The 15055-nt window shown below is 44.4% G+C and overlaps 1 protein-coding gene across 1 annotated transcript; it reads right to left on the reverse strand.

Annotated features, from left to right (window-relative positions):
* Positions 1 to 9737: 9737 nt before the first annotated feature.
* LOC137356285 (histone H2B-like) lies at positions 9738 to 14748 on the reverse strand. Its single transcript, XM_068022157.1, has 2 exons — positions 14585 to 14748; positions 9738 to 10282 (listed from the first exon to the last, which is right to left on the reverse strand). The coding sequence occupies exons 1-2, from the start codon at positions 14746 to 14748 to the stop codon at positions 9940 to 9942; spliced, it is 507 nt and encodes a 168-aa protein (XP_067878258.1). The 3' UTR covers positions 9738 to 9939.
* Positions 14749 to 15055: the final 307 nt, after the last annotated feature.

A 15055-nucleotide genomic window follows, 5' to 3' on the forward strand; every position in this document is an offset into this window, starting at 1 on the left:
GGGGGAGGGAGTGACAGGGAGGGAAAGACAGATGGAGGGACAGAGAGAGAGACAGAGACAGAAGGACAGAGAGGGAGTGACAGGGAGGCAAAGACAGATGGTGAGACAGAGAGGGAGACAGAGATAAAAGGAGAGAGATGGAGTGACAGGGAGGGAAGGACAGATGGAAGGACAGAAGAATAGAGAGAGATACAGAAATAGAAGGAGAGGGAGAGGCAGAGAGGGAAAGACAGATGGAAAGACAGAGAGACAGAGAGAGAAGGAGAGAGTGGAAGAGACAGAGAGGGAAAGACAGATGGAGGGATAGAGAGAGAGAGAGAGAGAGAGAGACAGAGATAGAAGGAGAGAGAGGGAGTGACAGAGAGGGAAAGACAGATGGAGGGACAGAGAGAGAGAGAGAGACAGAGAGAGAGGCAGAGAGAGAAGGACAGAGAGGTAGTGACAGAGAGGGAGAGACAGATGGAGAGAGAGTGAGGCAGAGGTGGAAGGAGAGAGAGCGAGAGACAGAGAGGGAAAAACAGAAGGAGGGACAAAGTGAGAGACAGAGAGAAAAGGAGAGAGATGGAGTGACAGGGAGGGAAGGACAGATGGATGGATGGATAGAGAGAGAGAGAGGCAGAGAGTGAGAGAAAAGGAGAGAGTGGGAGAGACAGAGAGGGAAAGGAAGTTGGAGAGACAGAGAGAGAGAGACAGAGAGAGAGAGACAGAGAGAGAAGGAGAGAGAGGGAGTGTCAGGGAGGACAAGACAGTTGGAGAGAAAGAGAGATAGAAGGAGAGAGAGGGAGAGACAGGGAGGGAAAGACAGACGGAGGGATAGAGAGAGAGACAGAGATCGAAGGAGAGAGACAGAGAGGGAAAGACAAATGGAGGGACAGAAAGAGAGACAGAGAGAGTGGCAGAGATGGATGGAAGGAGAGAGAGGGAGTGTCAGGATGGGAAAGACAGATGGAGGGATAGAGAGAGAGAGAGACAGAGAGAGGCAGAGTCAGAGAGAGAAGGAGAGACAGAGAGCGAAAGGCAGTTGGAGTGACAGAGAGCGAGTATCCAAGTGTGGGAGACATTCTGTATCTGCCAGTATCTCTACTGTGCACACAGGATAGACACATTCAATATATGTAAGTTACTGATACTGTGTCTGTATATTTGATTCATTCTTGATCTGTGAAGCTCTGGCACCCTGGTTGAGTACAGGATTCACTCTGCATCGATGTGTCTTTGTGCTGTATGTGAGTTGAGATCCTGCTGTATTCAGGACTTAATGTGTATCTCAGGCATTGTGTTGTCAATGCTTTGTTTAACTCATTAATGTATCAATATGTGTTTACTTGTGTTTAATTTAAAATAAGGATTAACAATATTTTATTGCTGTAGGTTTTATGCAATTCTTGTTTGTGAGTTGCAGCTTGGTATCCAATTTGTAGCTCTGCAAAAGCAATTGTGAATGACGATCTTTCACATTTAGAGCATGACCATATATGTTTAGAGCATGACCTGATTTGGGGCGGCACAGTGGCGCAGTGGTTAGCACCGCAGCCTCACAGCTCCAGCGACCCGGGTTCAATTCTAGGTACTGCCTGTGTGGAGTTTGCAAGTTCTCCCTGTGTCTGTGTGGGTTTCCTCCGGGTGCTCCGGTTTCCTCCCACATGCCAAAGACTTGCTTGTTGCCAGGTTAATTGGCCTTTATAAATTGCCCCTAGTATAGGTAAGTGGTAGGGAAATATAGGGACAGGTGGGGATGTGGTAGTAATGTAGGATTAGTATAAAATGGGTGGTTGATGGTTGGCACAGACTCGGTGGGCCGAAGGGCCTGTTTCAGTGCTGTATCTCTAACTAACTAACTATGTAATGTCAAATTCCATCGGTTTGTAGAGAATGAATTAATCGTGTATGTTGTTGTCTGACCCTTCGTAACATGTTTACACTGGTGTGTAATTTGTAGCTCAGTTTATATTGTGGGGTGTGTTATTGGGATTCATTCTGTAGCTTTCAATCAGATACATTTTGTCTGTTCTGTTTAAGATTTGATATTTGAATTGTAGCCAAGGTGACACAGTGTATTCAAATCTGATAATGTGTATGTTTTTGAACTGTGAATCATGTATCTACCAGTCAGTTGGAGTGAAATAGAAACAACTCCTATCTCTACAGCTCTATTTGACTATTGGATTGATAGTGCGTCTCTCGACCTTGGAATCAGTGTGGGTCTGACTACTTATTTTGTTTGTTACAGTGGAAATGATGACCTGACCATGTCAGTGTGCTTTGTGACTGATACTGTACCTACTGTGTATTGGAACAAGCTGGATGCACGTTTCCTTCTGTCGAGGAATCACGACTTTCATTCTGGTTCCTTCAAGTGTTTGCCTGCAGGAAAAGAAAGGCAACACTTATACTTGAATAACAGCTGAGTGAGAATAAACAACAATAAACATTCTTAACAATCAAAAAAGAAAAGTTAACAACACAAGTAGTGTCAGTGTCTGAGTCCACTGCAGTACTGCAGAACTCTGCTTCTGCTTACCAGGTATTTGGAGCGGTTTTGTAACAATTTTGTGACATTCAGAAACAACCCAAGCCCCGCACTGCTCCATGAATTGGAATACCCGATCGAGTAGTGACATTTGCGTAAGCCAGATTTCTATTTCCATGTCCCATTGTTCAACGGACAACAAGTAAGCACTGTTTAAAAAAGTGTCTTTAATCTTCTCACCTGGTCCCTTCAAATCTGCCGCATCTTGATTGTTCAGACATTTTTTTTCTGCTATTCACTATCCAATAACAATAAATAGTGAGATACTGGATCTGAAGCAGGAACATTCATTACTGAAGAAGGGTCAGTGACCTGAAGCGTTAACTCTGCTTCTCTCTCCAAAGATGCAGCCAGACCTGCTGAGTTTAGTTTCGTTTAGCTTGGAGATACAGCACTCAAACAGGCCCTTCGGCCCACCGAGTCTGTGCCGACCATCAACCACCCATTTATACTACACTAATCCCATACTCCTACCACATCCCCAACTGTGCCAATATTTCCCTACCACCTACCTATACTAGGGGCAATTTATAATGGCCAATTTGCCGACCAACCTGCAAGTCTTTTGGCTTGTGGGAGGAAACCGCAGCACCCGGAGAAAACCCACGCAGACACAGGGAGAACTTGCAAACTCCACACAGACAGTACTCAGAATTGAACCCGGGTCGCTGGAGCTGTGAGGCTGCGGTGCCAACCCCTGCGCCACATTTCTTGTTTTTATTTCAGATTTCCAGCATCCGCAGTATTTTGCTTTTTATTATAACATTCATTACTGTTTGGAGAGAGAAATCAGCAATGATTTTCAATAGTGAGTACATCATATTCTGTCTCTCTCTCCCTGTCCAGACACTGCCTGAGAAAGACCTCTCCCTTCCCCCCCAGCTCACTCCATGTTCCAGGACCAGTTCCTGCTCCACAATGTACATTACAAACTGTCCCCCACTCCCGCTGAATGGACCCGGTAATCAATGCTAATCTATGAGCACATCGGCAGACGCGGGCCCAAATCTGTTGTACTGCTGTGAGCAGATACTGTTTGTTCACTTACCCCAGGCTTGTAATGTCTCCATTTGCAGCTGATTTAAACAATCACAGTGAATGGCGCTCAGAGGCAGAGCTGGGGGATGGGGTGCGCATGCGCTCTTCTCCGCGTTTTGACGTCATATTCGAAAGGCCTTTCTCGCGCGTGCGCAGATCTCTGCAATAATTCAGCAAATAAACATCAATGGGAACTTCTCCCAATGTCTACATTGAAAAGTCAAACATGGGGTTAGGGTGGAGGGAGGGAGGGGAAGTGTGGGGGAACATGGAACATATAAAACTGGCAGCTGGTCCCGGTTGTTAAATGTCCTCATGTACACAGTCTTTGCTGTGATTTTCAGGGGTTAGTTGCCGATGCCTCGGTCTGTATCCCTTAAACACTCTGAGCCAGGAGATCCTCGCAGTCCCTGTTGTAATATTGATGGACAGGAATATTTCCAATCTTTGGCCGAGTCGATCATAACCTGCTGTTCAATCATGTTATTATTCAAAGAATTAATGAGACATTCTGTTCACTACTCAGGCCTTGAACTCGGTTTGAGCAGACCAAAAACTGAAAGGTTCAGCACTTTTGCAGATAGAGCAGGTAAAGCTGGATAGAGGGACTCAGGGTGAATCCTACACACACAGGATAGAAGCAGTGACAGGTACCCAGGGAGGGGAACTGGTCTCCTTTCTGTTACCTACTCACCCAACAGAGACAGTTAGAGACTGCTTAAACATCCACCCCACTGCAATTCAGTACTGGAGAAAGACATTGACCCATCTACTCCATCCTTCCTTACTGTTTCTGTGACATGGTACAAGGGAAAGTTTTCCAGTGCCCCTCACTCACAGACAGCAACTGACGTGTGTTCAGACCATCAGTATTAGTCTATCACTTAGTCTGAACAGGTGTCTCCAAGAACCTGCAAATGCTGAATCCGGAAGCAGCTGTTTTGCTCAGAAATTGGTCATAGCAGGAGAACCCCTGTCTGAGTGTGGAAACATTTTAGATATGTCCTCAAATCATCTCTCATTTGGGAAGATAGTTTACAGTTCAGGGAAATTTGTCGGTAACATGTGAAGTCGAGGCTCGAAGGCAGCATCCATACCTCCAAACGGGTCATTTACCTGAACCCTTCTAACACCACCTAACCCTCATGTGGCAGAGTCTGCAGATCATGCATTGGATTTATCAGCTATTTCAGAACCCATCAAACTGGAGTGTAAAAAGTCATCCATAATCGCAGGGGACTGTCTGAGATGGAGGAGAATAAATAGGTCAATATGACCATCATCAATAATAATAAAGTGCATAGGGAGGAGAGCGAGAGGAGGGAGATAGAATAGAGAGGGGAACTGGCGACAGAAAATGTCCTGTGATTATTGGCCAAAATAGACCTACAAGGTACAAACTCAAGTTCTGTGATCAAGTCTGAGAGTTTATTAGTCTTAACTAAGATAGATAAAGTGAATGTTTAACAACAGCAATAGGTTTGCAGCATCACTCAGCACCGGTTCTTGCTTCTGTGCTTGCTGGGGCGTGGACTTCTCTCTTTCTGCTTCCCTTGCTGTTTTCTTGACCGTACTCTATCTTCTCCTTCTAAGTGTGATAACGATGTTCCGTGGACCCCTCTGTAAGTGCCGACAATGTCCTTTAACACCCTTTCTTTTACCCTTCTTTGGGTGCAAGAATGTTCCCATATTAGCTTTGAATTGGACCAGCTTGACATCATTGTTTGACCCGAGTTAGTTAATGGTTCAATCTACACACATTACAGATACTTCCTGTTCCTTTCTATTTTAACAAGGATACTAAAGGTCACATTCTTGCTGATGGAAGCCATTTTGAGTTTGCAATTCTACAGTGTCCTATTTATCTCTTCTCTCCCCCTGTAAGGATGCTGTGGTCTTCAACCTATCTCTCCCATTGTTCTTACATAGAGGTTTTGACGGACTATAGCCTTGTAATGTCATTTCATAATGAAACAAGCATTAGCTCAAACAGACTGTAATATATTGATGTACATAGCATACAAGTTGTCCTATTATTGTAGCTGTCCTTATTATTCACAAAGGCAAAATATCTCATGATCCATCACCCCCACATTGTGGCCCCCTCCTGCTGCATGACTTTTCCTTTATGTCGTGACTCAGTGCATCATCCACACAGACACATCTCTCAACATGGCATTTTGACATATTCCTGTGATGATGACAGTCACTGCTTTGCCATCCAGCCTTGACATAGCAGTTCTTGCATAAATGTAAGCCATGGAAATGCTCTAACCTTTACACAGAGTATAGCAGTGTTCAGGTGATACAGAAAATCCAGTGAATTGGGCAGAGACAATCAGTTGATCTATCAAAGTCTCTTAGTTTTATGCTCCTATCTATACTACTTAATGCACAACTATTCTTTTACACCTGAAAAGCTTGGATAGATGGCTCTGGATTGTGTTCTGTAAGCAAGGGGTTGTTCTCCTTTGAGAAATGGAGATTGAGAGGAGGTTTGTTAGAGGTGTATATAAGTTAGACAAGGATAACCTGTTCCCATTAGCTGATGGTACAAGGACTAGGAGACACAGACTGATGGTTTACGGCAAGAGATGGAAGGGAATGTGAGGAAGAACTTTTTCTGTTTTACCTGCTGGAACTCGCTGTCCACAAGTGTGGTGGAAGGAGAGAGAATCAATGATTTCAATAAGAAACTGGATAAGCACTTGAAGGAAACAAACTTGCTGCAGGGCGACGCTGATCAAGGAAGTGAGTCTGATTGGATGTTGACAATATTTTGTAAGCTTTCTTTCTGAATTTGCATTGACATTTTTAAGCTGCAAAATTCCACAGCACACTTGACCATCAACTTTAAGGGAGAAGAACATGGATGTTGAGAATATTTGTCGACTTCAATTCAGTCATGGCTTTTCATTTGTCACATTCTATGGCAAGGTTGCAGAAATATATTTGACCGCGAGTGGGCATTGCGATGACCGGGAATCTAATCTGGGTCAATTGTTTGGAAGGCAGATATACTCACCACTATACCAGCATCGCTGGCATACATGTAGCTCGTCATTTATACAGGAGACACACCAGAGCTCATTGGAACTCAAATGTCATTTCAACCATTTCAATCTGCACCTTAACACCACGTTCATGTTCCCATTGGAGGATAGGATCATGGAATGGTTACCTCATCTCCGAGAAACCGAAAAAATTCTAACAGGACTGGACAGACGAGATGTAGGAAGGATGTTCCTGATGGCGGGGGAGTCCAGGACCAGGGGTGACAGTCTAAAGATAAGGGGTAAGACATTTAGGACTGAGATGAGGAGGGATTTCTTCACCCAGGGAGTGGTGAACCTGTGGAATTCTCTACCATAGAAAAGAGTTGAGGCCAAATTATTAAATAAATTCATAAGAGAGTTTGTTGCACTGGATTCGGGCATTTAGATGCTCATCAGATGAAATGCATTTTAATTTACTCTGGTCATTTGTGTAAGGCTTTTTTTTTACAATTCGACCCGGGTTCAGTTCTGGGTACTGCCTGTGTGGAGTTTGCAAGTTCTCCCTGTGACCGCGTGGGTTTCCGCCTTGTGCTCCGGTTTTCTCTCACAGCCAAAGACTTGCAGGTTGATCGGTAAATTGGCCATTGTAAATTGCCCCCAGTGCAGGTAGGTGGTCGGAGAATTGAGGGAAGGTGGAAATGTGATAGGGAATATGGGATTAACGTTGGAATAGTATGGTTGATGTGGTTGATGGTCGGCACAGACTGGGTGGGCCGAAGGGCCTGTTTCTGTGCTGTATCTCTCTGACTCTATGGACTACGAAAGCGTGTCTTTTAGTTCTAAAACGATCGCCGCTTATGTCTAAAGGGATCAAAGGATACGCGGACAAAGCGAGAACAGGGTACTGAGTTTGGATGATCAGCCATGATCATATTGACTGGCGGTGCAGGCTCGAAGGGCCGAATGATTTACTCGTGCTCCAATTTTTCTATGTTTCTATTAAATTAGTTATTCGTCGTGTCAAGGCCGGCTCTCCGCAAGACCTCCTCCACCGACCCGCCTTTTCTCCATTGCTCTGCAGTTTTGTTTTATTCTCGATATAATTATCCAATTCTGTTTTCAGGGTCTCGATTGAATCTGCCCCCAACACACTCGATGTTATTCCTCTCCAATTTCAGATATTTCTGAAGGAATGGGAATATTCTTGCATGACTCACTTTTAACCAGTAGATGGCATCAGTCTACAATCATTTGGATCTTGTGATTTGTGTCCACACATATCGACCGCAATGGGTCTGCTGCTGCCCGGGGAGTTCTCCAAGCACGCCGCCTTGGCAGGGACAAAAACACTGACGAATTATCCCAGTTCCTTGTAAATCTCCACAGTGTACAGAAATAAAACACGAAATGCAACATCTCTTTTAAAATCAGCCGACAGCTTCTTTGAAACAACTGCCCTGAAAAAAAAAACTGACCCTGCCCGGAACTGAGCTCTTCAAAGAGCCATCAAATTGGCAAAAGATAGAGCTGTTATCTCTTGTTGATTCCAGCACTTAAACGTCTCAGAAGGATTTGACCACCCTCTTTACTGTCCACTGATAACTCTCGAAGCAGAGTGACCCAGATTCCTTTGTCTCCATATTGCAGCTGGGAATTTCAGGACCTTACAGTTCTCAGTGTGAGAGCAGTGACACCATTGTATGCAAGTCATTTTATCAGAGTAGCTCATTTTAGAACTCAAGACACGCCTTAGTGGTATATAAACGGTAGAATTGTAAAAAAGCCTTACAAATATGGAAAGAGAAAATTAAAATGCATTCCATCTGATGAACAGATAAATGCTTGACTCCAGTACAATTCATACCAACACAAAATAACGCGAACAGTATAACATTACCGTCTCTCAGACAGTAACCAGCCCTTTCACAGATGAAGTGGGTGGCTCTGAAAAGAGCCTTTGGGTTGTCAAATTCAGGTCTGGCCGCTTCACTTGCCCTTCGTGCTCGGAGCGCTGGTTTTCTTGGGCAGCAGCACGGCCTGGATATTAGGCAGCACACCGCCTTGTGCGATGGTCACCCCTCCCAGCAGCCTGTTGAGCTCCTCGTCGTTGCGGACGGCCAGCTGCAGATGTCTGGGGATGATACGGGTCTTCTTGTTGTCCCGGGCCGCGTTGCCGGCCAGCTCGAGGATTTCAGCTGTCAGATACTCGAGCACAGCAGCCAGATAGACCGGGGCTCCGGCACCCACCCGCTCAGCATAGTTGCCCTTTTTAAGGAACCTGTGAACACGGCCCACCGGGAACTGCAGTCCAGCTCGGGAGGAGCGGGACTTGGCCTTGGACCGAGCTTTACCACTGGTCTTCCCTCTTCCAGACATTGCCACAATCTCACAAACACTTTCACGAAGAATGTTGAGATCCGCCCACATTCGTCCTCCTTGTAACTTCTGGAGGAATGGAGTGGCAGGCACTGCTGATTGGTCACTCTGCTCTGTGCTCTTCATTTAACCAATCGGAGAGCTGCTGAATTCACCAATCAGGAGACGCCAAGGAGATGAGGGCGGAAAATAACGGCGCCAAATTGTCAGACTGCAACCGATTTTTCAAATTTGAAAAGCCCGCCAATATATTGGGGCGGCTTCAATATGGAATATCACATTTATAGTTCTTTTTTTAAGGTTAAATAAATAAAACCTTTTTTCATATTGTGTTATTCTACATTTGGTAACAAGTTCCAGATTGTCTTTTACATTCTGACATCTATTCGGGTTTACTCTCTGTCCTTTTTAAAACCAGAGAGCAGAAAGTCTCTTTCACAACATTCTCCAACCGGGCACATTTCATGTCAATTTTCATAATAATACCGCATCACTGATGAACGATTGTTTGTTATTCGTGGGAGACAACAGCGGAGTGTAGATTTTCAGTGTCAGGTGTCAGCGTGTGAGACGGAGGGTTCCGACACCACCCGGGGGTTCTAGATAATGTAATTATTAATTTTTGAGGTCAAACTTGAACTCGGGAAATAAGTGACTGCGAACTGATGTATGTGCGTTAAATCAGCTTTTATTGTCGAAATACAGAAAAGGGGCCGAATATGAACAGGTCCGAGAACAAACCTCACAAATGGTCAGTGGTCAGTAATTTATTTACGGGACATTATTAGTTGGAGACAGAAAGATCGCACGGGCAGTGAAACTGCATTAACCAGAATCTATGGGAGTAAAACAGAGATCACAAAGGCAAGGACACTTGATATATAAATCAATATAAGTCGATACTATACAGACAATGTTGTAGCTTTTTCAGAGAAGTTGTGGGTGGCTCTTAAAAGAGCCTTTTTGTCTTTTGGGTGTGTTTCAGTACATTGCGGATATTTACTTGGAGCTGGTGTACTTGGTGACCGCCTTTGTACCTTCCGACACGGCGTGTTTGGCCAGCTCCCCGGGCAGCAGCAGGCGCACGGCGGTCTGGATCTCCCGGGAGCTGATGGTGCTGCGTTTGTTGTAATGGGCCAGGCGGGAAGCCTCACCCGCGATTCGCTCGAAAATATCATTCACAAACGAATTCATGATGCTCATGGCCTTGGAGGAGATGCCGGTGTCAGGGTGAACCTGCTTCATCACTTTGTACACGTAGATGGAGTAACTTTCTTTGCTGGATTTTCTCCGTTTCTTGCTGCCCTTTCTTGGCGCCCTTCTTGGAAGGTGCTGCAGTTTTCTTCTCGTCAACCATGATCACGATCAACTTCAGACACAGAATAACCGAAATTCCGCTCCAAGCTCGCATTTTATAGACATCCCCAGAACCCGATGCTAATGAAGGATGGGAGATGACCATGTTCATGATTGGCTGGTTTCCAATGATGTCACTGCCTGATGTTCTATATCTATCTGATAGGGTATCTAAAGTAACCAATCACATTTTGTGCTTCTCACAGACACAAACTGTCGCAGCAGTCAGATCGTCCAAACCCCTTTGCCGGCCCTTATCCATCTACATCAGTGACTTTCTGAGTCCCTCTTCCTCATCAACCATTTCTATTTTGCTATTACGAACTCGTCTCTTTTTTCACTCTCTATAGTTCCCTTCCTTATCAGGATGTAGCGCCCCTCTGCACTTCCGACCATCAACAGGACCGAATCGTCCAATATAGTGGGGGTCAGAGTGGGGCAAATGCGAGCATTGAAGTGCAAGTCCTCAAATCCATGTAGCGTGCAAAATAAGGTTGGTCAGCTGCAGTCACAAGTAACCACATGAAAGATTTATATGTCAGCGCTTCTGATATGTTTCCTCAACCGAGGATACCCTTGTCCTCACTTTCCACCCCATCAGCCTCCACATCCAAAGAATCACCCTCCGCCATTTCTGCCACCTCCAGCGTGATGCCACTACCAAATACATCTTCCCCTCCCTTCCCCTGTCAGCATTCCGAAGGGATCGTTCCCTCCGCGACACCCTCGTCCACTCCTCCATTACCCCCACCACCTTGTCCCCTTCCCACGGCACCTTCCGCTGCAATCACAGGAGGTGTAATACCAGCCCCTTTACCTCCTCTCTACTCACAATCCCAGGCCCCAAGCACTCCTTTCGAGTGAAGCAGCGATTTACTTGTACTTCTTTCAATTTAGTATACTGTATTCGCTGCTCACAAAGTGGTCTCCGCTACATTGGGGAGACCAAACGCATACTGGGTGACCGCTTTGCACAACACTTCTGCTCAGTCTGAACGCATGACCCCGAGCTTCCGGTTGCTTGTCATTTCAACACTCCCCCCTGCTCTCATGCTCATATCTCTGTCCTGGGATTGCTGTAGTGTTCCAGGGAACATCAACGCAAGCTCGAGGAACAGCATCTCATTTACTGATTAGGCACAATACAGCCTGCCAGACTGAGTATTGAGTTCAATAATTTCAGAGCATGACGGGCCCCCCATTTTACTTTTATTTTTAGTTATTCTTTCTTATTTATATTTATTTTTCTTGTTATTTTATTTTATATCATCTTGGTTGGTACAGTTTGCTTTCCCACTTTTTTTTTCATGTTGGTACTTGTGCCTATTCAATTTTCATCCATTAACACCCTATCTGTACGAATGCTTTGTCTTTCAACACACCATTAACATAATGTTTGCCTTTGCTCCATGACCTTCTGGTCAGCTATTCTGTGATGTTGTCCTTTCTACACCTTCTCCTTTGTTATCTCTTGCCCCACCCCCGCTTTACTTCCTTAAAACCTTTCACATTTCTAATATTTACCAGTTCTGAAGTAGGGTCACTGACCTGAAACGTTAACTCTGCTTCTCTCTCCACAGATGCTGCCAAACCAGCTGAGTATATACAGAATTTCTTGTTTTTATTATGAAAGATTTATATAGTGGCAATTACATAATTCTGGCTGAACTCGGTGAGGCAAGGGAACTTATTATTACTGGCGACAAATATTCAGGAAAGATAGGTCTGAAAACATATGGAGGGTTGTGGAACGGAAAGAATTGATCAAATATAATATGATAACACTGGCAGGGATGACGTTTTGAGGTGTTAACAAAAGAATCTATTTGGTCACAGAGATGGAATATGGCAGGAGGAAATGCATGGACATTCTGAGTCGTGAAATGTTTGTCCTTCCCTGCAGGACACGTGAGTGTGGGATTCATTCTATGCCTCTCAGTATGTGATATTTACCTGTGGCTTTTACTCTACGTCTGTCAAACTGATTTCATTCAATAATTTCAATCTTCAATCGGTGATTCTGTTTTTTTTTTCTCTGTAACATTCAGTTTCTAAATGGGTGATTATGAGTTTTGTTCTGTACCTATGAGCTTCTACTGAGTGAGTGTGGGTTTTGTTATGTATCTGTTAATATCTGATTTTGGAGTCTGGGCGTTTCTCTTTATCTGTCAATTTCTGAATTGTGAATTTGGATTTTAATCTGCACCTGTCAGTTTCTGGTATGAAAGGTTGTTTGATTTTGTCTCTGTATCTGTTAGTAAGTGACATTTTTGTGTAGCTTTACACTGCACATGTTAATTGATGACATGCCAGCGTTGTTTTCACTCGACATGTCAGTCTCTGGTTTGGAGGCCTCACCTGTGTTCTGTATCCATCAGATGTCTACATATAAGGATAGGATTTAACCTGTTTCTTTCAATCTGTTGTATGTAAGTACTGTTTATTATCTGTATCTGTACGTTTCTGATGAATGAATGTGGTCTGTATCACATCCCTGTCAGTGGTTCATTAAGAGATATTTTACAAGGTACCTGCCCGTTCTGATATGTGAGTGTGGGTTGTGATCTACATCTGGCCATTTCTGGTACGAGACATGAGCATTGTTTTCACTCTGTGCACGTTAGCCTCAAGTGTCAGAAGCTGGGTTTAGTCGTACATCTCATTCTCTGCTATATGATTGTGGATTTACATCTGTGCAAGTTCGTTTCTGATACGGGCGTGTGAATTTTATTCTGTATGCCAATTTCTGGTATGTGAGTGTGTTTTTTCTGTCCTGTCACTTTCTGCTGAACTGGATGGTGGATTTGCTTTGGATCTGTGAATTTCTGCTATCTGAATGTTGGCTTTCCTTTACATTTGTCATAGAGTTATACAGCACAGAAACAGGCCCTTTGGCCCATTGTGTCTCTGCCTCCCATCAAGCATGAATCTATTCGAATCACATTTTCCAGCACTTGGCCCATAGTCTTGTATGCTATGGCGTTTCAAGTGTTCATCTAAATCCTTCTCAAATGCTATGAGGGTTCCTGCCTCTACCAGCCCTTCAGGTAGTGTGTTCCAGATTCCAACCACACTCTGCGTGAAATATTTTCTCTTCAAGTCCCCTCTAAACCATTACTTAAATCTATCTCCCCTGGTTGTTGATCCCTCCGCTGAGGGAAACGTTTTCTTCCTACCTATACTATCAATGTCCCATGTAATTTTGTATACCTCAATCAGTTCCCCCCCTCAGCCTTCTCTGCTCCAAGGAAAACAACCCTAGCCTATCCATTCTCTCTTCATAACTGAAATGCCACAGCCCAGGAAACATCCTGGTGAATCTCCTCGGCACCCTTTCCATTGCAATCACATCCTTCCTTTGGTGTGTTGACCAGAACTGTACACAGTACTCCAGCTGTGGCCTAACTGTCATTTCATTCAGCTCCCTCATAACCTCCCTGCTCTTATATTCTATGCCTCGGCTAATAAAGACAAGTATCCCATATGCCTTCCTAACCACGTTATCTACCCGTGCTGCTGCCTTCAGTGATCTTTGGACAAGTACACCAAGGTCCCTCAGACCGTCTGTACATCTTCGGATCTGGCCATTCATTGTATATTCCCTTGCCTTGTTAGGCCTCCCAAAATGCATCACCTCACATTTTCGCACTTCTCTGGATTAAATTCCATTTGCCACTGCTCCACCCATCTTACCAGCCCATCTATATCATCCTGTAATCTAAGGCTTTCCTCCTCACTATTTCTGACACCAATTTTCATGTCATCTGTGAACTTACTGATCATATCTACTACATTCACGTCTAAATCATTCATGTCCACTACAAACAGCAATGGTCCCAGCACCGATCACTGTGGTACACCACTGGTCACAAACTTCAACTCACAAAAACAACACTCGACCATCACCCTCTGCTTCCTGCCACGAAGCCAATTCTGAATTCAATTTGCCAAATTGCCCTGGATCCCATGGGCTCTTACCTTCTTAACCAATCTCCCAGGTGGGACCTTATCTAAAGTCTTACTGAAGTCCATGTAGACAACATCAACTGCCTTACCCTCATCTACACATCTAGTCACCTCCTCAAAAAATTCAATCAAGTTTGTTAGACACCATTTTTTTTTCAACTCACCTCCTCACTCTGCTTATTATTCTTATATTTTTTTTAAGTACCACCTACCAACCCCCCGCCCCCACTCCCCGACATTTTCTATACTCCTCTGGGCCTCTGCTGTTTTCTGCCCTAAGCCTCTCTTTTTTCCCCTTATCCAATCCTCTATATCCCTTGACATCCAGGGTTCCCTGGATTTGTTCGTCCTACGCTTCACCTTTATGGGAACATGTTGGCCCTGAACTCTCATTATTTCCTTTTTGAATGATTCCCACGAGCCTGATGCAGACTTTCCTGTAAGTAGCTTCTCGCAGTCCACTTTGGCCAGATCCTGTTTTATCATATTGAAATCAGTCTTCCCCAAATTGAGTACATTTATTTTTGGTCCTTCTTTGTCCTTTTCCATAACTACCTTGAATATTACAGAGTTATGGCCACTATCCCCGAAATGCTCCCCCACTGACACTCCTCCCACTTGTCCGGCTTCACTGCCTAGGATTAGGTCGAGCGCGGCTCCATCATTTGTTGGACTTTCTACCTGCTGGCTCAAAAAGATCTCCTGTATGAACTGAAGAATTCTGCCTCCTTTAAGCCGTTAGCACGAAGACAATCCCAGTTGATATTGGGTCAGTTGAAATCCACTACAATTA

The sequence above is a fragment of the Heterodontus francisci genome, chromosome 45, assembly GCF_036365525.1.
Source record: "Heterodontus francisci isolate sHetFra1 chromosome 45, sHetFra1.hap1, whole genome shotgun sequence".
Classification (NCBI taxonomy): domain Eukaryota; kingdom Metazoa; phylum Chordata; class Chondrichthyes; order Heterodontiformes; family Heterodontidae; genus Heterodontus; species Heterodontus francisci.

What these genes read in the sequence shown, in the direction of transcription:
- LOC137356285 (XM_068022157.1), bottom strand. Translation starts at nt 14,748, where the DNA reads ATGATAAAACAGGATCTGGCCAAAGTGGACTGCGAGAAGCTACTTACA. An exon ending in AAATCCAGGGAACCCTGGAT is followed by an intron (nt 10,283 to 14,584) that starts GTCAAGGGATAT and finishes GTTGACGAGAAG; the next exon opens with AAAACTGCAGCACCTTCCAA.